A 23,798-nucleotide genomic window follows, 5' to 3' on the forward strand; every position below is an offset into this window, starting at 1 on the left:
TAATAACGATTTCCAATTCTTAATTTTGTGTCTTTTTTTTTATTTATCGACTGCACATTTATCGACACTTTTTTATAGACTCAAGCCCAACCTAGAGCTACTATAGATAGGACCTTTATTAGGAGCCTTAGCGCAACTAAAATGTTGTCAAATGTACTCCCTGCCTATCTATATCTCAGGTTGCACGAATATTTGATTTATCAATCTTTAGGCAAAAAGTCGTTTGACAGTTGCATAACTGAACATCTCTGTCACCGTAGGGTTGTCTAATTTGTATTTCATCATTGTTTTTAATTAATTGCGATGTAATTTAGTATGTGGATTGTACAAAAAGAGTCTTTATCTTTTTAATTTGGAAACATTTCATATTAGCAGCAATTACTTAAACGCCATTGTAATACAAAAATTTTATAACCGGTCATTGAAATGAATACTATATTTAACAAATTTGCTATCTTGAAGGTTCAGCACCTATGGAAATTGCCATCTGAAAATCGTTTGTTTAAGATTATGAAACGGTGCTTTGTCATAGTTGTTAATGATTCTTGCTTTACACCTTTTGGTTATCGTTCGTGTAACCGTAAATTTCTTGAATTGACATCCTCTGCTGCTCACTTCTGGAGTACTCATGCGGTCAGACTGTTAAATATTTCGAAGAATCGATGTTGGAAATGTAATGCAGTAGTCATTGAACGCGATCTTGTATGTATGTCTTGTGGTTGTGTTCTGGAACCGAGGCAGAAACTTAATCACTTCGAAGTATTTAAAGAGACTCCACATTTTGATATTGACGTAAATAATTTAACTGTGAAATTTAGACGTTTGCAGACTCTTCTACATCCAGATAAGTTCGCCAGCAGGTCTGAAGTAAGAATTTTTTTTTTTTCGTTAAAATATAAGAAATTCGTTGTATTCCTTCTTTTATTATATAGTTTTATATTTGCCTGAGAGCAATTCGATTTTTGTATCTAGTTTCTGAATTTCTGCTTATATGAACTACAGTTATGATGGTATCTTTTTATAATTTAATTATAAGAAATGTATCAAGAATTTTTATTTCTTATGAAGGGAAGTTTTAAGTCAATATGTTAAATTAAAATTTTTTTTTTTAAGTAGTCAGTTCTATATGTTTTCTATTAAAAATTGTTCCTGTGTGATGCTTACGCTTTTCATTAAAATTTGTAGGTGCTTATAAAAAGCTTGTGTGTGTACACTACAAAATGGCTGTATGTGATGAGATTAATTGAAGTTTCTGTATAATTTTGAACGAAAGAGGGAAAAAAAAAAAAAAAGCATTAACTGACTGGTGTGTAAATGAAGGTTTACTTAGTAGTCATTACAAATGTCCTTTTTGTATGAAGGAAATGCGTGTAAAGATCGTTCAGATGGGTTTGTCGCAAGAAAGGTTAATGCAAGTAATGTCACTGACAGTCTGGCACTATGGAGGATATTTTTTATTCTTATATTTGTGAATTTCTGTGGTGACAGCAGTATGTATATTCTAGTTAAGATAATTTAAAAAAAGTTTTTGGATGCTGTTAAGGAATTTTGTGTGCCTCAGACTGAAGATACAGAAATTTCTAAATAAGTCGATATTTCCTTTTTGTAGTGTGTATATGCGGTAAGATGCATTTCCTTTTTCATGTTATTTCATTGTGTGATTTAAAATTCAGTTTATTGAGCTTTAATTGTCTACAAATTTTGTTCAGTTTTAGTGATGATATGATGTTATCATTTTCCAGATTTTTTTTTTAACTGAAAATAGATCGACATGTACATCAAGAAAGCCAAGGGTTTGTCCGCAGGGCCGAGTTTGTGCAATTCTTTGATGTTTTTTTAAGTGAAAATGGATTGATGTTCTTAGTATAAATTTAGGTATTTTTGCGTAATGAAACTCAAAAGCGTTAAAAAAGAATGTGTACCAAGATATATATTATCAAAGGAAAGCGAAGGTGGTGTGCATTGAATTCTCTTGTACTTGTACCTGGGCTAAAGGTCTAATTCAGTTAATGCTTTCTCTTTCAGGTACTGTGTCAAATTATGTTCCTTTTTTTATTTCCTAAATAGGTAAGCCTACTGATATTTAGGACTGATTATGATTGTACAGGGTTCGTACGGTCCTTAAGAGTCCTGAATCAGTAGAAGGTCCTTAATTTTAATCATCTGAAATTTCTGTCTGTTTTTACAACTGCCATTTTAAGTGTGAATTAGCATTTTGGAGGAATATTTTTGGCGATTCACTGACGTTTATGGTTATCTTTTTAAATAGGTTCATGGGTTATAATTTGTTTCTATTTGTAATATAAATGATGGGATACTTGAGTTTCTAAGCAAGAAGTAAAACATAAGCATTTCGAATGGGGATGTGAATTCTTCTATTAAACGGCTCTAAATTTGGCAACTTGTCAACATTTTGGAGATTTTAAGATCAGTTTCTATAGAAAATTTTTGATTCGGAAAGCAGAGAATTTTTTGGACAATTTCTCTTTTAAAACATCATAACAATAATAAATTTCATTAAAATAATGGTAATATGTTGGAATTATATTTAAAAAATAACATTAAAATAAAACGTTTTTATTTTTTGCTGTAATATTATAAAGTTTCATTTTGACAACTTATTATACAATATTCTGAATCTGAAAAATAAATAAGGTATAATGCTATAAAGCATAATTTATGAAATAGCTATTAACAAAAGCAAAATTAGCTATATAATTAATTAAAAATGTCTTCATTTTTTCATAGAAAGCGTTTTTCCCATGTAATTGTCTCAGAATATTCAAAATTCTCTGAGTATGCATCAGTTTTCTCTATAAAATAAATTTTACACTTTTCCTTCCCCCCCCCTTTTTCCCCAAAATATTTTTAGGCATTATAGAAAGGAATTTTTTATTAATAAAGAAATTGAAAACTGACAATTTAAAAGATCTCGTATGTCTTAATGCATCATACACAGGGACGGCACTAGGCATTTTCCCATCTGATGCAATTTCTGTGGATCCTAAAATCGACTGCTTAGTGCCTTTCTAAATTCTAAAAGTTTTGCCATTTATAGATTTTGTTGTCTGGTGTGTCACTAAATTCTAAAACTTCTGCCACACCAGCTCTGTAACCGGCCTTTACCATATATGTTTCATATTACTAAAGAAATTAAATTAGTCACTTTTTCTATACATTCTAAATGCATTTAGTGTTTTTTTAGAAAAACAGAAATCCTTAATTAAATCCAAAAATTCTAAAATGAAAAGGAAACATACTGAAGAAAGTAACTGAATACATAAAGAAAATTATTCTTCAAAGATATGTGCAGTTATTATTACTTACCCAATTGTTTATGATTTCAGCCTTTACTATAATTTTTCATTTCTGCTTCCTCATACGATAGAGTTACTGAGCCAGATTAAATTAAAATTAAATTGTATAATCTTTGACTACTAGTCCACATTTTTAGTTTGAATCTGACTGCTCTTGTTTAATTAAGTCACTGTGAAATGTAATTGGCTTTGTTAGCATGAGAACATGCCTTTATGTTTGTTCTGAGTTCTTTTTAAATAAGAGTCTTATTTAAATCTTTGTCTGATATTGTTGTTACTTTCAGACATAGTGATAATTTGCTTCACGTCTGTCGGGGGTTTTGGACTATTTAACTTTTATTACCATATCAAGTAAACCCTTATAGGTACATTGTGGAGAGGTTGAGAAGTTAGGAGATAAAACATGCAGAAACTAGCGAGAGCATTGGTTTGCATATTATTTCCATTAAGTTGGAAAATTTGGATCTAGGAAAATATAAATTTTGTCCAGTTTTGTCTGACATCATTCTAAATCTCAAAACAAAGCTATAGCACATTACTTTAGAGACAATTTTGATTAAAAAATCTGTGCAAAATAACATCAACAAGAGAAGTTATCCTAGCTGTATCTAAGCAAATGTTCTGTGATATATATTTATGTAAGTATAATATATTTATGATATATTTTATTATAAAGATTAAGAGTTTTACTAAACATACATGACTTAATCTAGCTTCATATTTAAAGACACAAAACATTTGTACGCTGATCTCAGGCAGGTCATGGCTGGCTTGGTCTTTCATGTATTTTCTAATCGGAAAAGCAGGTATGAGACAAATATCATTTAGTAGCTTCCATGAGAGCATCTCTCAAGCAAAATACTTGTCAAAATTAATTAATTAGCTTTTAAAGGTACATTAAAAGCATGATGTTATGAAGAAGAGAAAAGTTCCACAAAACAGAAAAAAAAAAAAAAAAAAATCTTAAGTACAAATTAGCAGGAAATCCAACCTTAGTCCTACGAAGCTTTATTAAAGCACTATTATATTTATCGTTTTAAACTCTAATTCATTTACTCAGAAAAACCATTCTATTAAGAAATTTTATATAACCATCATTAAGAAAAATATTTTGTTTTTATATGACTACTTCATTTTAGACAACGTATTACTTTATGAAGCCAAATAATAGATATGCAAGACTTAGTTGAATATCAATTGTGTAGATCTTTTGAAATTTTAATATATAATTAAGTGCTTTATTAGTTAGTGTTGGAAACATGATTTTTTAAGTAATTATTTTCTTCTCAGAAGAAATGCTGTATTTTTATCTTAAATCTAGCTGGTATTTTCTAGGGAAGATAATCTTTTAGAAGACTTTTGCTTACATTTTTACATACTTAGAAAATTTCATGAATATCATGATGTTGACTGAGCAATGCTACTAAGGCATTAGTTTTATATCATTATGCACAATGGCAAATGGTATGAGAGCGACTAAATGGCTAGTCAATAAGACAGTGATTATTTCTGGTGCTTTTTATTAAACAAGATCTGTAGCTTTCATAAGTATAATAAAATCTGAGATAGAGTTAGTAATTCATCACGAATCAACTTGACTGCTTTATGTAATCTTAAACAATGCCTGAGACCTATGGAAAGCCACTTTAATAAGGGAGTGTACCAAGTGTCTTTCTAAATTTACAGCTGATATCACTCAAAACAGTTTTATGTATCTTATCATGCACATTAAATTATGTCATGATGCAAAATATTTTCCCAACATGATGATAATGTAAGTTGAGCCTCCAGCAATGGACACTTCACATTATCAGATATACCCCATTAATAGAGAGTTCCTGATTTCGAAGCAGAGAACCACTGTACACATATATAGTGATACTGTAACTGTAATAGCGGGTGGTTTTACTATACTTCACTTTGTTGTAATGATGCCATTAATTATATCTTCAAAGATATCCCTGCCACTATGATAATGAAAAACTGCAGTTGCTTATGATAGTGTCAAACTTAATTTTTCATCTGTTAAAATATTAATTTGATCCAAGACACTCTGATATTTATTACAGTCAAAAGTCGTTAATCTGGACTCGTCGGGACTTCAGCGATTCCGGATTATCGATTTTTCCGGATTATAGATCATCAGTTTAAATCTCGTAAGATGGCATGCAGAAATTCTAAAATTAAAAATATGAAACCGTAATTTATGAAATAAAGAACAATTATGATCTAAAGGGTATCAAAATTTACAAAAAAAAAAAAAAAAAAAAAAAAGCTTAATATTTATTTGTTTACTTTATTAAACATTTCTTTCAATGTAAGTTGTTTAAGTTGCTTCGTTTTATGTGATAATACTTTCTCTTTAATTCTATAAACAGACATAATTTCTTGTTCAGTTACAAAGTTCCGCTGTTCAAGTCCCGTTAATTGCTGTTCCGAGAATACCGACTAACTTGTCAATCGAAATTTTTTCGTTTTCACTAACCTCTCTGTCACATTCTTCATGTCTTTATCCATTTTTTGCAGCAATTCCACTTTTTGTTTGTTGGACATCGAAACATACTTTCGTTTTGTAGATCCTTTGGAAGTTCCAGCATCGGAAATTCTATTTGACATAATCGAAAGTTCAAGTTTACTTTTATAAAATTGCTCTTACAGTCTGCAAAAAATAATAAGCGGGATCCAATTCGAAGATTAAGGAACAACGCAATCATTAACATTAACTGAAATAGATAATTAGATAATTTTAGCTTACACCGTCCATTATACATTAAACGCGCAGGCGAAAACGTATTCTGCACTTGCGCACACGCATATGCGCAGTAGTCAAGGTCTTACGAGCACGCGTAAAACGCCTGTGCGCATGTGCGACCGCGGCGCATGGGCAGAAAGTTTTTAGCTTTGAGGTCCGGATTATAGATCATTCCGGATTATGCGTGTCCGAATTAACGACTTTTGACTGTAGTAACAAAGTGTCATGCACATATTATGCGAATATAATTATTTTGGCTTTGTATATATTCTTAATGTTTACTTCAGGACAGTCTGGCTATGTTGTAATTGTAAGTCACTTTGTTTTTTATTTGCAATCTACTGGTGGTTGGGAAAAGTATAAAAGAAAATAATCTAATATGAATGTGTTGTCAACTCCATTGATGGCTGCATGAAGTCTTTAGGCACTGTCTATCCTGCATCAATAATTTTTTATACAGAAATATGCAATAGTTTTATAAACTATGTAAAGTACTTACTCTTGAAGTCTCTTAGATAACTGTTAATCAATAATACACTAATAGCCATTAAAATTGCTACAGCATGAAGGAAAGCAAATAAAAAAAATATTTGTTGTACTTAAATAGTATGGCATGAAGACAAAATAATTAAATTTGTAAGCAGTTTGGGGGTTTACAAGGGTGCAAAATCAGTCGAAACAACTGCTCCACCTGGCAGCTAAAACGGCCCTTATCAGGTTAGGCACTGAGTAGAATTTCGCTTGAATAACAGAAATCGGCATCTCATTCCATTCTGATTCAAGTCTATGCCACACTTCATCAATCGTATTAGATGGAGAGAGTTGCTAGGCCAGTCCTCAGCAAACCATGAGCAGGTGTTTTCAATGGGTGACAGATCTGGAGACCGTACAGGCCAGGGCAGCAATCAAATACACTGCATACCGAGGAAAGTCAGAACACAATGTGCAACATGTGTTCTTGAATTATCCTGCTGGAAGATTGCGTATGGCAGGCCTCAAAGATAGGGCACAACCACTGGATGTGAGATGTCACAAATGAACCGATCTGACATTCAAATTACCATCGATCCGAACTAAAGATGTGTGTGCCATGTGCTCAGTAGCTGCCTATACCATCAATCACATTAGGGTTCCTATGCCGATATTGAATGCAACCAGGCGATGTGCGGTCTCCTTGGAGCCTCTAGACACTATACGACCATCAGAATAATGGACACAGAAACGGGACTCGTCTGAAAAGACGACATTGTGCCCCTCCTATATCCAGCTTTGTTGCTGGACACACCACAGTAGCCATCTCTCTCTGTGCTGCATTGTCAAGGAAAGCTAAAGTAATGGACACTGTGCTGGTAGTCCATGCTGATGCAAACGTTGACACACCGTACGAGGCCCATTTTCTGATTAATGGTCTGTGATGTGGTTGTAAATTTGGAGGGCTGACCTGACAATATGCCTGTCCTCTCGAGTATTAATCATGGGACGGCATTGAGATCCTGCATGCCGTTCAGTATAATCCTCAGCATTCCATACACGCCGTATTCGCTTAACAGTGGTTGGATGTCGGCTAGTCAACGGGCGATATCACGGAACGATAATCCACACTCTCTATAGGCAACAATCCTGGCTGTATTGAATTCTGACCCTTGCTGGTAAGCATTTCTTCTTATTATTCAAGGCATACCATGATATTCTGAGCACATTCCAACCTTACAAAGTGCTTTCCGAATGACAAATCCACTACACAACTTTTTGAAATTATTAATTCATCATGCCAAACTCTGCCTAGAAATACCATAATGACTGTTTCCAAGTTTTTGAATGCTTATTTTTTTCTGTGTTTCACATAAATTAGTATGCAACGGAATACCCACATCCAAAACTGAAACAATGTTTTTGGATACATTACTGGTGACAATGACAAAGTAGTGTTCTAGTTTGCCTTTTTGTACCTTTTTAAAAGACGGACATCATCAGAAGTTGCTCAATATTTTTAAATAATCGAAAACAATATTCTTTTTCAGAATATCGGTTATTACTGCAAATATTAACAGTCCTCCATTTTTTAATTTTAGTTCCAGAAAATATTAACATACCAATGAAATATTAAAAGATTAAACTGCCAAAAATTTTCAAAAATACAAAACCAATCTTGTTTTATTATAAAATAAATAAAAAATCCCTTCATGCCAAGCTCCAACTCCCTCAAAATTGAATCTCTTATGTTAAATCAAAATTCTCTTACAATATTTCACAACCTCTGATATTTGAAAATCTAAAGTACAATAATAGATACTTTTATGCTCCAGTAAAGAAATTTCTTTTGCATAATTATATATTTTGTTTGTCGAAATTTGTCTTCCTAGTAATCATATCTTATGCCGTTCAAATAAAATACTTCAAGCGTTATGTCTGAAGAAGTTTGTGTTCTATATTCTTTACCAGGTTTTAGTGGTGTATTATTAATTCAGAATTGTATATGCATACAAAATTTATTACGTTTTATACAGCAAACTACAAATTACACTTCCACAACACTTCAGAATCCATGCAATCGGCTTGTCACATGACCAAACAAGTGACGTTTTTTACGTAGCAAGTCGGTCAGCCAATAGTGATTCAGCATTGTCACAGCAGGGGGTACCGTGAGTACGTTTTAGGAACATGCAAGCATGCAGAAACTAGTGAGAGCATTGGTTTGCATAGAGACAAATCTCTAATTATTGCTAGAAAATATGCTTAAAAAGAGAAGGAAATCGATATAAACTAGCCAAGATGTTTGGAAGGCTTCAAATTAAAATGACAGATAAATATTTTGTTGAGTGTTGTTACAAAACATAAATGCTTTTGAGCTTTTAATGTGTAATTATTTTACTATCGTTTAAGAATCAGTGTCATAAATTATATGTATTTTAAACTGTGAAATTTTATTAGATTTTGATTTTAATAGGGCTTTTTTTTAACAAATATTGTTAAAAAATAAAATTAATAGTGGACATGTAAATCCATAATGACTAAGGTTACCTATTTATCTAATTTAATTATTTATAACTAACTGCTTACCCGTAAAAATTATCTCTACATATTAAAGCAAGTTATTGTCTTTCATTAATACTTACTGTGATCACAAGATAAAACACAAAAATGTAGAAATTCAAGTAAAACTTATTCTTTGCATCTAGTGAGACTTAAAATAATACAAAACAACTTACACCTCTAGTGCTTTAATGGCTTATTGGAACCTGAAAGTATAAAATGTAGAAATTCAAGTAAAACTTCTTTGCATCTAGTGAGACTTAAAATAATACAAAACAACTTATCACCTCTGGTGCTTTAATGGCTTATTGGAACCTGAAAGTATATTAAGTGTGTTACAACCGCTGGAACTCTACACTAAACTATGACACTAAATGCATCAAATAGAGCCTCACTAACTCAACACTTGCCAACCATGCCTACATCAGGCCCTTCAGGTTCGTTCTAATCAGCAGATCTCTCTCTAGACAAGCAGCAGCGGTGATAACATTCAGTCTTTTCAGGGTTGTGGAGTCGAGCAGATTTTGGGGTAAAAGGAGTCGGAACTGGAGTTGCTAAAAACAGGTCGACTCCGACTCCAGTTTTCGTTGGACAGTTTGAATTTGGAATGAAATTAAAACGAATTGAAAAAAATTAATAACAAGCTTAGTTATTGTTTTTATTTATGAACTGTATACATTAATAAATAGTTATTTTCTATTTTATTGACCTATTAGTAAATAAATATGAGGAGGATGGATGTGATATTTGCCATTAGTGATTAAACTGATTCATTTAGTTACAAGTCTCGCTGGTAAATTTAGGTAAGTAGCAATAGCAGCAAGAACTTCTAAAATTGATGCCATTCTTAGGAAGTGAGCAGGAAAAGGAGCAATTATTGATCAAGCAATGTGATAAGGAAGTACATATTTGATGATAAATAGGTTTTTAGAATTAATACATTTTTTAGGAGATTATAGTGAAACATTAGATAACCCTAATGTTTCACTAACAGAAAGACTGTGGAATGATCTTGCAGAATTGGAAACTCTTCTTTCTATAGCCACAAAAAAGCTGTAATCTGAAGAATTGACAGGAGGCGAGAATGGGATGTTTGTTCTTTCTAAAATGCAGGGTTTATTGCAGAAGGAATAATTTCTTCAATGAAGAAAAGAGAAACTAGTTTGCTAGACAATGAGATCTTGCTGGGTTCAATATATAGACATCCGAAACAGGCGAATTTTCTTGGATGACGATGAAAAGGCAAAGAAAGTCATCTATGAACTCTCATTAAGAAGGAAATTATTCACAGAAAAATTTGAGAATTCGAATCAGGCCAGTTAAACTGTAGGCATTGCAATCGAGTCCGTATCATCCATTTCCATTGATGAATTAGTGTGTGTGTGATTATGGCAAAACCTCGAGGGTTATCTGCCTAAGGGGATGGATGCCTTCGTGGAGGACTTTCTAAGGGAAACTGGCTCGTATACACGTTACACATGGAAAAAACCACGAAAACGCCCGTGCAGCCAGCCTGTTCGCGGGATTCGAACCTCGGACCGAACTACCAGTGTTAAGCGACTTTACCGCTCGGCCGCTGGTGGGCCATTGATGAATTAGATTTTGAGAAATATTTTTGAATAATATTGAAAAGGCTAAGGCATAGCGAATGAACATAAAAAACGAGAGCCTTTAGATATAAAAATGAAAAAATACAAGATTTCTACACGATTTGAAGAAATAGAGATATATGATTGCGCTTACAAGACACCTCTTTCAGAACTTATAAAAATCTATCCTCAGAAGTTAAAAGAAGTAGTCCTAATAGTAACAGCTCTTCATCCTACTCAAGTTAGTTTGGAAAGACTCTTCTCAGCTCTGAAGTTTTATCAAATTGGATGTATGGCCCTCCAACAAAGAAAATCCTCCCAAAGCTAAAGAGTTTCGTAGAAGAACTAATGCCAGTTTTTCCATTTCATAATAAATGCTAATTAATATAAATAATTTGCTATGCCATCAATTTTTTTTTTTTTTTTCTGTACCATCTATTACTTCTTTTATATTAAAAAAAAATAATTTGTAACCCATGTTTATATAAACATAAAATCTACCTGCTATTTACTAAACCTCTAGATCAGCGGTTCTCAACCTTTTGGGACTAACGTGTACCGTCTAAACAAAAATTGAAAACCTTTAGTACCACCATTACAAAGTACTACTACCACCACCAATCTTGAACAAAGCTCAGATCGCATAAATTTACGAGTGTTAGAGAAAAAACTCAATCAGGATGTTGGGGTTTTAATTTTTGAAATAAATAGTTAAAAATACTTTGCTTCTTTGTGTACCACCTATTTTTTTCTTGCGTACCACCGGTTGAGAACCTCGACTGACCAAGTATGTGACAAAATGAGACATTAAAAAAGAAAATTAACATAAAGCTAGCTAACGTAAATGTCACTTATCTTCTTTCAAATATGTCCAACCTATTATAAAGTGTAAAATATTTAATGTTATTTGATAAACTGCATAAAGTTTATTTTATTCTCAAACTTATTAATAGTTATGTTAATTAATTCATGTTTAGTAATAATGCATACTACTTAGGAATCAATTTTATTTTTAGGATGGTATTACAAAAGTGAAATTCAGGCATAGAATAATATTTTTAATTGAATTTATTCAGTTACCATTTGCTCATAGTCCTTAATTTTTTTCATTAATGGTCCTTAAAAGTCCTTAAAAGTACTTAATTTCCGTGTGCAGAAATGTGTACGGACCCTGTATGTAAGTTATTCTTTTCAAGACCTTAACTTTTAATGTCTGTAAAGATTGTTACTTGAATTTGTGTTCTACTTAAGTTAAGCAGAATTCTCATACTTGTTAAATAAAGATTTCGTAGTTATTTTGACTTGTGATTCTTTGATTAAAACTGCTCTAAATAGAGGAAACTTACTCAATATGCCTTACGTGCTAATGCACAATACAACAGTTAATTATGAGACTGAGTAAGTTAATAAGTTTGAGAAAATTGCCTTGTGGAAATGCTTCTAACAATTGAAGTTCTAGAATTAAAATGTTGTAGTATTTCAGGGACATAAAGTATTAAAACTTGTTGAAAATACTAGTTACAAAATTTAAAAGAATAATTGTAATGAATAATTATGTCTATTTTAAAAGAATCCGTTTATATAGAGAAGTTAACCGATGAAAATTATTCAGCCTGGAAATTTAAAATAGAACAACTTCTAATAAAAGAAAGTTTAGATGCTGTTGTATTCCAAGAAAAACTGGAAACCGTTTCTGATACTTGGTCGAAGAACGACTGTAAAGCTAAAGCTTTAATATGCCTAAACATTTAAGATTGGCAAACTATCCACGTTTTGCATAATAAATCTGCAAAGCAAGTATGACAAAATGTGTTCATGAACATGTAAATTTAACAAACACGTTATTTCTTGTTAAAATGCAGGAACATATCAAAGGTGTACTAGAATTGGCTGAAAAGCTGCATAGTATAGGTAAAGAAATTAAAGAAAATAATAGCAATGTTACCATGTTCTTTATCAAATTCATACAACTCGTTAATAACCGCAATAGAAAGTAAATCGGAAGCTGAGTTGTCGATAGAATATATTAAAAATAAATTAATAGGTGAGTATTGTAGACATGTGGAAACTAAAGTTCAATAATACGATTCAATTGCTTTAAAAAGTAAAAGCAAAAATAAATCAAAGCATTATGTTACATTATACTGTACTTATTGTAATAACAATAATCACGCGATAATTGACTGTTTTCATTTAAAACGTAATGCTTGAACTATCCCGAAAACAGATGTAAATAACAATAAAGTAAAAAATTATTCTCAAAATTATAAAAGTAATGCATGCCAAATAGCAAATATGCAAATTGTAGGAAACATAAAAACAAAAGAAGTTAAAGAAAATAAGTATCTTAAAATTATTGAAACTGGAAATTCGCAAGTTCAGTTTAATCAAGTTCTAAAAGTGGACTATAAATATGAAAACTCACGCAACGCAAAAATGGGTTATTGACTCAGGAGCCTCAACTCATATGACGAGTGATAAGAGCTTTTCCCAAATAAAATTAGAAAATGCACTGTGTGTACTAGGTTTAGATACTAATTTACTTTCTGTTCAATCTATTATGAATAAAGGTTGTATTGTTGCATTTGATAGCAATAATGGTTAAATAAAGCGTAACAGTGTACTCGAAGATCACGGCAACGCTCAGCAAGGTTTATATATAAATTAACCGCGAGCTCAATTGATGAGAAAACTTACGTAGCTAATAAATATTATATTATGTTTTAATACAAACTGCATACTAAAATAGCATCAAAGATTAGTCCGCAGAAATATAGATGCGATAAAAACACTTGAGAAAAATGATTTGGCAGACGGCATTAAATTTAGTAAATGCACTCATAGTGTTGAATGTTCTCCTTGTACACTAGCGCAACTAACAGAGAAACCTTATCCAAAAATGGGTTTTAGATCTAAAAATCCACTAGATTTTAGTGTACACAGATGTGTGTAGGCCAATTGAAGTTAGCAGCTTAGAAGGGAAAAAAATATTTCGTAACCGTCATTGATGACTATTTGCATTATACTCAAATTTATTTTATTGCTTCAAAGGATGAAGTATTCGACAAGCTTAAACAGGATGTTGCATCGACAACAAATAAATTTAGAAAGAAGATAAGAGTTATCAAATCTGACAATGGTACAGAATACTGTAATGAAACTACTGAAAATTACTTAAAGAAGCTTGGTATTTTTCATCAAACTTCGGTTCCTTATTATCCGGCACAGAACGGCGTTGCAGAAAGGAAAAATTGCTCTTGAATAGAAATGACTAAAGCTATGCTAATAAATTCCGAATTACCAAAAGGATTCTGAGCTGAAGCAGCAGCTACTGCCGCTTATCTCTAAAATAGGTTACCAACTAAAACCACAGATAAAACACCGTATGAATTGTGGAATTGTGGAAAACCAAACTTAAGTCACTTACGAGTATTTGGCTGTAAAGCGTATTATTATGTGAACAAACAAAAGCGCCAAAAATTCAACAACAAACAAAGTGCAAGAAGGAGTATTTGTAGGATACAATTTATGAAGCAAAGGATACAGGATTTATGTAGGTGGAATGGAAATTAGTAAGTAGAACTGTTAAAAACTCGCCTATTATCTGACAAACAAGTAGAAAATAATACTAAAGATTCGGAATTAATTCATTTCAGCAACTCTCAAAACCATGAAGAAACGTCTCTTGGCAGTAATTTTGCAGAAGATTCAAAAGGATCTGAAGAGTTAATAAAATGTGAAAAAAATGTAGAAAGAAGGGTTTTCCACCAGAAAGATTCTCCTATAAAGCAGAAGACGAAGAATCAACATTATCTCAAAATAAAGATCCAGAAAGCTTTGAAGACATATTAAGCTTACCAAAACATGAACAAGAAGCTTGGATTAAGACGATGAAAGAAGAAATAAACTCTCTAAAAGAAAACGAAACCTATCAAATTATAGATTTACCACCAGGAAAACACGCAGTAGACAAAAAATGAGTGTTTAAGACTAAATATGATGAAACTGGTAAAAAGATAAAATGCAAAGCATGTTAGTAGCCAAAGGATTTACTCAAAAATACAGCAGTGACTATGATGAATCTTTCTCACCAGTTGTGAAGCACACTACAATTCGAGTTTTCTTAGCATGGGCAGCATATAATAATACCAAGGTACATCAACTAGATGTTAAAACAGCTTTTTTGAATGGCGAGTTAAATGAAGAAATATATATAGAACAACCAGAAGAATTCGTAGTTCCGGAAGAAAGACATAAAGTTGTGAATTGCAGAAGTCGATGTATGGTCTCAAACAAGCAAATGACAAATTTTGCCTAGCTATTGGAAGTCTTTTGTATATATAGTCTATCAAAAGACTAGATAACACAGCTTCAACTCACATACTTAGCAGAAAGTGTAATAATCCACATCAAAAAGACTGAAATGCTGTAAAAAGAATCATTAGATATTTAAACACGACAAAGCATTTATCTCTACAAATTTCGTCTAGTGAAGAACCTAATCTTACAGTTTATTTAGATGTTGATTGGGGACAAGATGCTAAAGATAGAAAATCCACATCAGGAAGTGTAATTTTATTAAGCAAAAATTGTATTTCATGGTTTTCAAGAAAACAAACATATGTCTCATTATCCTCAGCAGAAGCTGAATATGTCTCTGTCTCAAGCTACACAAGAATTACTGTGGCTATTAAAATCAACCCGTAACAGAGGAGGTGAAAAAGTTGAACATAACAGGGGACGTGCGGTCTGAGAGACCGCGCATTATAGTAAATTTTTAAAAATCGTCTAATTAAAATATCATTATGATATTTCACTTAGATGTTCTTCGAACATTTTACTCTGAAAAGAAAATATGTTTTTACATTTTAAAGTGAAATTAAATTTTTCCCAGAAAATTTCCACATAGCCTCAAATTTTTCGATGAAAATCATATGCTGCACTAAATTCTATAAAACTAAAAATAAGAATGCATCAATTTTGAATTAACTATTTTATCTATATTAGTTAATATTCAAAGCAAATTTTAACCGCAGAAAATTGTATGTAGCACAATACAGAAAAATTTTGACAGTACCTAAAATATCAGCATCTCACTGATTTTCTGATAGTAAACAATTTAGTTTTCGTCTTTTTTAGCATATTCATTGCATAACTTTTGCGTGCATTCCAAACAAACAGGGTCTTGGCAAGATAAACATAAATATGCTGTCTTTCTTTTCTTGCTTGGGGGGCACAGACGACATGTTTTCCTTGATTTTAATTTTGCTTCTTTTGTGCACTGCTCCACATCCTTAGACTCAGCTTCTTTTCCGAAAATCCGCTTTATCGTCAGGCGCAATTCTCGATTTATACTTGGATTTTTCACTCTCATGTGTAGTAGTGGTTGGACTAATTCTCTCGCTAATTCTTTCGAAAACATCATTCTGGTCATAACAGGGTTTTGGTTATAACCTTGGTGCAAAATGTATGCGTTTACTGTACTCATATCTACTAACCGGTAGAAAGAGCCATAGGCCAACGCGTTGGCTACTACAGGAACGTCTCCTACTACAGGAATGGACAGAACATTTTTCATCTAAAGCATCAACACCACCTTTGGTTCTGTTATAAAAACCAATTATTTCAGGTTTCTGTGTTTCCGAGTCTGTTTCTATCGAATGATGCAATGATAACATCGAAACCACTGCTCGCCTTTTTCGCAGAAATTTTCTTCACAGTCATCTTCTTCACTAAAATCACTTCCAACTTTGTCTAGAAATTTTTTCAGTTCTTCTGCATAACGTGGATCAGAAGGATAAATGAATCTCCGCGGACCTAACTTCAGAGCCATGGGTTCACTACTGCCGAAAATTGTAACACTGAGAGGGAGGTGAGGTCTCACAGACCGCTCTAGAAGAATTTCAACAGATACACTTGCCAAAGCATTTCGATAAGAAGGGGTCAGAAAGAAGGTCACGAAACGTGAAGCTAGGGAAAGAATCCATTCACTTGGACAAAGCATGCAATAGGGGTGATGGGAGGAACATGTGGCGCGGTCCGAATGTCCAACATGTGGGAATAAAATGAGATTGTGTGAAAGGAAGGATATTACAGATAAGTTTGAATGGCGGTGCAAGAAATCTGGTGAAAATGGACATTTTGTGATCCGCTATGCACTCAAGGTTCTGTAGAAGATTAGGTAAGTTAGTATTTTTAATCATTTGAGGATATTATTTTTATGCATTGTTCTAAATATAAGGAATAAATAAATTAATATCCTATTATTGGAAAATTTTTATTAGCAATGAATTAGTTTAAAGTAATTAAGATTTTAAGTTAATTTTTATTAATTTATTGTATGTGTTTATTTATATTTTAAGTAGTGTTTTTTAATTTAATTATATTTTAATTAAATGATAGTTATTTTGTGAATTGTATGCTTGTAGCATTTTGGAATACGTTTCAGTAGAAGTAAACGTGCATGGAAATAATTTAAATATTTGACACTAAGTATATGCAACCATTTTTAATGTTTGCGTTATAAATTCGCAGGTGACATTTGTAATAGATAATTTAGAGGATTATCTATTATCTTTTTGAATATTTTATTTATTTTATACGTTCAAATGTTCATCCTTGGAAAGGGTATATACTTTTTCGCGATCAGGTAATTTCATATATGTCCTTTTTACCGACTTTAAAGATTCACAAAATTTTCCTGCATTTTCGTACAAATTTTTCTAATTTATGAGAAAAAAGTAGCGTACATAGATAAAGTCAAGAGTGTGCGCAAAGCCATTTTTGTGCAATTCTGGGATTTTTTTTTAAGTAAAAATAGGTCGACGTGTACATGGTTACCGTGTATGTGCCATTCTGAAAAACGCGGCAAGGAGTTTGCGATTCTGCACTTTCTCCCAATTTTGCAGTTAATATTCGTCATGATTGTTCCATAAAATTTCTAGCATAAGCGTAATTCGGCTAGCAGATTGTTGAAAAAAAATGTTGAGTTAAAAAAAAAAAAATCCTCGTGAAGACAAAATGGCGCCGAAAAAAAAAATGTAGAAGGTTGCTGTAGCAAGGTTGGTTGCCAAATTTTCTCCAAAAATCGCCAAGTTACCATAATCCAAAGATTAACCCAACAGTTAATTATGAGACTGAGTAAGTTAATAAGTTTGAGAAAATTGCCTTGTGGAAATGCTTCTAAAAATTGAAATTCTAGAATTAAAATGTTGTAAGATTCCACGGGCATAAAGTATTAAAACTTGTTGTTGAAAATACTAGTTACAAAATTTAAAAGAATAATTGTAATGAATAATTATGTCTAGTCTAAAAGAATCAGTTTATATAGAGAAGTTAACTGATGAAAATTATTCAGCCTGGAAATTTAAAATAGAACAACTTCTAATAAAAGAAGGTTTAGATGCTGTTGTATTCCAAGAAAAACTGGAAACTGTTTCTGATACTTGGCTGAAAACGACTGTAAAGCTAAAGCTTTAATATGCCTAAACATTTAAGATTCGCAAACTATCCAGGTTTTGCATAATAAATCTGCAAAACAAGTATGGCAGAAGTTAAATGTGTTCATGAACGTGTAAATTTAATAAACAAATTATTTCTTAGAAAATTATATTCTATTAGATATAATGAAAGTTCTAAAATGCAGGAACATATCAGCAAGCAATAACAAGTCGAAGAATTGCACAAACTCGGTGTCCATGTACACGTCGATCTATTTTCACTTTAAAAAAATCAGGAGAATGATGTCGTCATATAATGTTAAAACAAAGTTACTCATCACCAAAATTGGGATGAAGTGCAGACTCGCTCACTTATTTGGCGCGTTATGTTTGGCACTTTTTACAAGAGTAGAAGAATTGGATTTTTGTCAATTTCCTTTGACCTTTTTAAATGAAAATATATCGATGTGTACATTGACAAAGAAAAGGGAGTGTGCAATGCCGAATTTGTGCAATTCTTAAAAACACACCAAGCAGTGAGTGATTCTACACTTTTCCCCCAAATTAAATAAAATTTGTAGCCAATTGAAGCTCAATAAACTGCATTTTAAATCACACAATGAAATAACATAAAAAGGAAATACATCTTATTGCATATACGCACTACAAAAAGGAAATCGACTTACCATATTTAGAAATTTCTGTGTTTTCAGTCTGTGGCACCCGAAATTCCTTAACAGCATCCAAAAACTTTAAAAAATTATCTCAAGTAGAATATGCATACTGCTGTCACCACATAAATTCACAAAAATAAGAGTACAGAATATCCTCTGTAGTACTGGACTGTCGGTGGGATTTCTGCATGAACTTATCTTGTGACAAACCCATTCAAAGCCATCTGAACGGTCTTTACATTCAACCATACGCATTTCCTTTGTACAAACTGGTCACTTATAATGACTATTAAGTCTTATTATATTATTTGTAAGGGTAAACGGAGAAAAAACCATTTACACACCAGTCAATTGATGCTTTTTTTCCCTTTCGCACCCTTACAAATATATTTTCCCATCAGTTAAATTCACCACAATCATGCAACTAATCACATCATAATAGTGTTCCATAACATTTAGCTACTCAGGTTACCATAAATGAAACAACAACTTGGTGATAAACCAAGGGGCACCCTAAAATAGAGACTAACAGAATAGAGTTGGTAAAGATATAAGTAATTTTTCCCTCCTTCCAGATGCTTTTGTGGCACAACTGAAAAGTTTGTCCGGCTAGCTTTCCAGTTGTGCCACAAGTCACAACTGGAACTAGCAAAAGCACAAAATGCGCTTTTGCAGCTGAGGATGGTGGTTTGGTAAAACCATCGAAACTAGTCCTGTGAAAATTTGAAAATATAACACTGTTTTTTTTTTTTGTTTGTTTTGTTTTGTTTTGTTTTGTTGTTTGACTTCTGAATTAGTATTAACTTGTTAGATGTAGAGGAGGCTTAAGGGAAGAGGGGCTGTGCCATACAAATTGATTCTAAAAAGGGCTTCGTGAGACGAAAAGTTTGGAAACCGCTGGTCTACAGCAAAGTATCAAAACAAAAGAAACTGCAAAAAACTTCTTAATAATTGAAATCTTCTGCTTAGATTAAAAATATTTTTCAAATGATTTTAAGGAAAGTCATGAAGAACTTTCTAGCCATTTTACTAATCTCGATCAGATTCATGATAGCCACTTGTATCTCTATGTATAATGGGTAAGAGGAAATGCAGTTAGATAGTTAATTAAATCATATGCTTTCTATATAGATGATCTATTAAAATATGATATATAAGAGGACAAGCTTACCTGTAAAACTGTGCTGTTCAAAATCTTTTGAATTACTATTTCCTTATGTAATTCTGAAACTTAAAAAACTGTACTGAATTGAAGCCATAAATTTTCAATCAAAATGTATCAAATTAAAAGTGTGGTATTATTCTCTTCACATCACAGTGATTGTGTACTTAAACTGTGTTTAAAAATGATAAATTTTCTCTTAGTTTTAAACATACTTGTAGCAATTAATAGCAGACCTTTTTATTACAGGATCATGTAATTTGATGAATAATCGTTTGTCTGTGTACCTTCATAAAATCTTAAATTATTTTATTTAACTAGCATTCTTACATTCCTGTCCTCAAAATAAAAACACTTCACAAATCCTCTGAAACCACTGAAATTCAAAACTTCGCAACTTCATCTGAAGCCACTAAAAGTTCCCATGCTTTAACATTTTTAATCTTATCACATTTTTAATACATAAATTTTGATATATATCATCTTACTTTAGTATTTATTACTACCTTAATGATATTTTGTATATTCAGCAGAATCTTAAATAAGCATTGTTGCCAAACATGAAAAGTCATTATGAAAATGTTTAGTGATGGCCAACAGTTGCATGATTTCTCTTTTTGATCAGTAGTGTGGTGTTTGTTTGAATATGAAGGTTATAGATTTAAATTTAATAAATGTGTATGTAATATACATTAGATCTAGATTTCGAAGGAAATGCACAAATCCAGGCCTACGCCGACGATTTTATCCTAATCATTCAAGGAAGTAATCGCACTGAAATAGAAAACAAAGCGAAAAAGGCATTAAATCTTATCATTGACTGGAGCCTGAAACTCAAGCTTAAATTCAGCATCTATAAGACAAAAATGATCACCTTTCCAAAGGGTAATAAACTTGTAAATAGCCCACCCCGTATTAAATGGCAGGGCCGTGCACTAAAAAATGAAGTTACTTTAAAATATCTAGGATTCTTACTTGATAGAAAACTCACCTGGGTACCGACCGCACTTAACGATGATACGAGATAAAACCTGCAATCTTATTAATAGTTTAAATCGCATTATCACAGATAAATAGAATCTAAAAGGGAAACTTTTGAAAGAACTATATCTGTGGGGCATTGAACGGATGATTCTTTACGGCTTCCCCATCTGGATGACTAGCACGGTTAGGGTTCGTCAGAAGCTACTCCAAATTCAACGCATCACCCTTCTCAAGATCACTAAGTGCTTCACTACCACATCCACAGCAGCTCCTCAAATACTTGCAGGGGTTCTTCCCTTAGATCTCAAAGCAGAAATTGAATGTGGTACTTATAGGTTAGTTCATTTTAAGGACATCTTCCAGCTCGATGACTCTTCATTCATAGACCAGTGCTGCTTAGAACCACATTCCCACTATACTCCCGTCCACCCATTTCTCACGAAAGATATAAAATGGCTTAAAAATCTACCAAAAGGACAGGACTTAGAAATCTTTTCTGATAGCTCTAAAGTTTCAGAGCACGTAGGTGCAGCCCATGTCGCTTTCTACAACAATACAGAAATTCACTCAGCACGGTTCAGAATTAGTGACCACGCCTCGGTTTTTCAGGCTTAGTCCTTCACTTTAAAGAAGGCAGCTCTCTGGGCAGGCAACACCATTTTTCCATCCATCAGCTTTTACACGGACAGCATGAGCGTCCTACAGGCACTGAACAAGAACGGCACACAAGCCTTCCATATCTCTTCATTAAAAGAAGTGCTTATTACCCTGTCTTCTTCCAGGCAAGTGTGTCTATACTGGGTACGTAGTCATCAAAGTACCCAAGGTAACGAAAGGGCCGACGCTTTAGCTAAAGAAGCCACAAGTCACCCCTTCATCGACTCAGAGATACCACTTTCCATAGTCGCTGCCAAACACAAGATCTTCTGCGCCTTCATGTCCATCTGGCAAGCTCACTGGGACGATTCAGAGGAAAAACACACACACCGGTCGACACAACTCCATCTTTCCCGTGGTTTCTACCAAAAGGCTGAAAACAACAAGCTTACACAAATACAAGATACAACAAGCTTTCACAAATCACGGAAGATTTCCCGCGTACCTCAGCAGGTTCTGCCATCAAAACGTAAAATGCGCCTGCGGTGCTTCTGCTTCTTCAGCAGACGTTTCACATTACATCCACGACTGTCCACTTACTTCTCCCATCAGAGCCTTCCTTTCTCAGCTTCAGGGATCACATAGCCTCAAAGATCTTCTTCCGTATTACTATGGACAGCGGGGCGTCAGAACTATCATAGAGTATGTCTATTCTAAGAGAAACATAATCATAGCAGATAACCAGGTCTAAGCACCTGACGAAATGTAAAGGCAGCAAGCCTCAACTCATGTATATATGTAAATATCTCTAAGCTAACTAACCCTTTTTGCTAATTTTATACTAACATTCCCAAAAAATTGTAAGTTGGAGCACCCAACAAAAGTAATAACTATTGTTAAATCTGTTTATCTATAATAAGGTTGAAAAGATAAGCAACCAAAATAGGTTGCTGTAGCAACGATCAGAATAACATGACTGATCTGTAGTGCCCATTGAGGGGTGAAGCAGACGGAATAATAATAAAATAAAAAATGTTTAATAAATGTACACTAATTTATTTTTAATAAATGCATACTTGATATAGAGGATATATAATTAAATATGTACAGTATGTAATGGAAATAAATTCATGTTACAGTCATACAACTGAATCCCGCTATAACAAACTTCAAGAAACCGAAATCTGATTTGATGAGAAAAAGTGATTATCGCACAAAAACATGTAAAAATTAAATGATAAATGGAGAAAAGAAATTAATTAACATTCTTTAATCTACCAGAAGAAGTGAAAAATAGATCTGAATAAGAAATCATATTAAGATTTAATTGCAGTTATTAAATTTGATATTCATTCTTTTCCAGTTTTTCCAAAGTGTCTGGCAAATTCATTGGTGTTTAAATGTTTGGCTTTAAAATTCGTGTTTTATCTTCTTGGCACCTTGCATGGCACATAGTGTCATTATAGCAATCCCTGTAATGCTTGCTCCGTTTTTTTTGGGGGGGGGTTACTTGTTGGCTGAGTAAGCCATCGCTTGGAAAGATGACTCACATGTGATTAGAATTGTAAAATAAAATAGTGATAGTATGGTCCACTTTTTGTTCATTTTGGGTTATTTGTAAAAGTAACAAACATATGCATCGCATCATATTTTGGTCTGTCGAGCCGGAGGTAAAAGATATAATAGCTTAAGTTAACTTTTAGAACATTTGGAATACTTACTTTTTGTTTGGATTAATGCATAACTTTAAATAGAACATTTGAAATGCCTTCATTTTATTTGGATTATGCAAACCTTTATGTAGAACGCTAAGAATACCTTCATTTTATTTGGATTACTCATAACTTCACATAGAACATTTGGAATGCTCTCGTTTTTCTCTGGGTTATGCAATCAAGTTGCATACTGTGTCATCATTTTGCTGTCGAAAAGTCTGCGATCAATTGAGTGAAGTGAGAAATTATTTATTTGTTCATAATGAGTGAACTGAAAATGATTAAAGGTAACACAAAGAGCTTAAAAGGTAGCCATTACAAAGTTTGAAAATAAGGTAAATTCAACAGTTGATGAAGCAGATATTTCCTTATTGGAGTCATGCGAATAAAAAATATTAAAATTTAAAAAGGAATTAAGTAACATTTCTGATTTTTTAATTGCACATTGTAAGGAAAAAGAAATTGATAAATTCATCAAGGAAAAAGAAAATATAGTAGATTGTCTAGATAAAATTTATTTGAAAATTTGAGGATCA

General features: G+C 32.7%; 1 protein-coding gene across 1 annotated transcript in view; it reads left to right on the forward strand.

Moving 5' to 3' along the window:
- Positions 1–220: 220 nt before the first annotated feature.
- Positions 221–23,798, forward strand: part of Hsc20 (iron-sulfur cluster co-chaperone protein HscB-like protein, mitochondrial) — a 67,351-nt gene continuing 43,773 nt past the window's right edge. The window contains exon 1 of the mRNA XM_085817404.1: positions 221–867. Within this exon, the coding sequence (XP_085673530.1) occupies positions 427–867 (441 nt within the window). The 5' untranslated portion in view covers positions 221–426. The remainder of the gene's footprint in view (positions 868–23,798) is intronic.

This window comes from Stegodyphus dumicola, chromosome 5 (genome assembly GCF_044657685.1).
Source record: "Stegodyphus dumicola isolate Sdum_Otavi_A_Nest chromosome 5, ASM4465768v1".
In the NCBI taxonomy this organism is placed as follows: Eukaryota; Metazoa; Arthropoda; class Arachnida; order Araneae; family Eresidae; genus Stegodyphus; species Stegodyphus dumicola.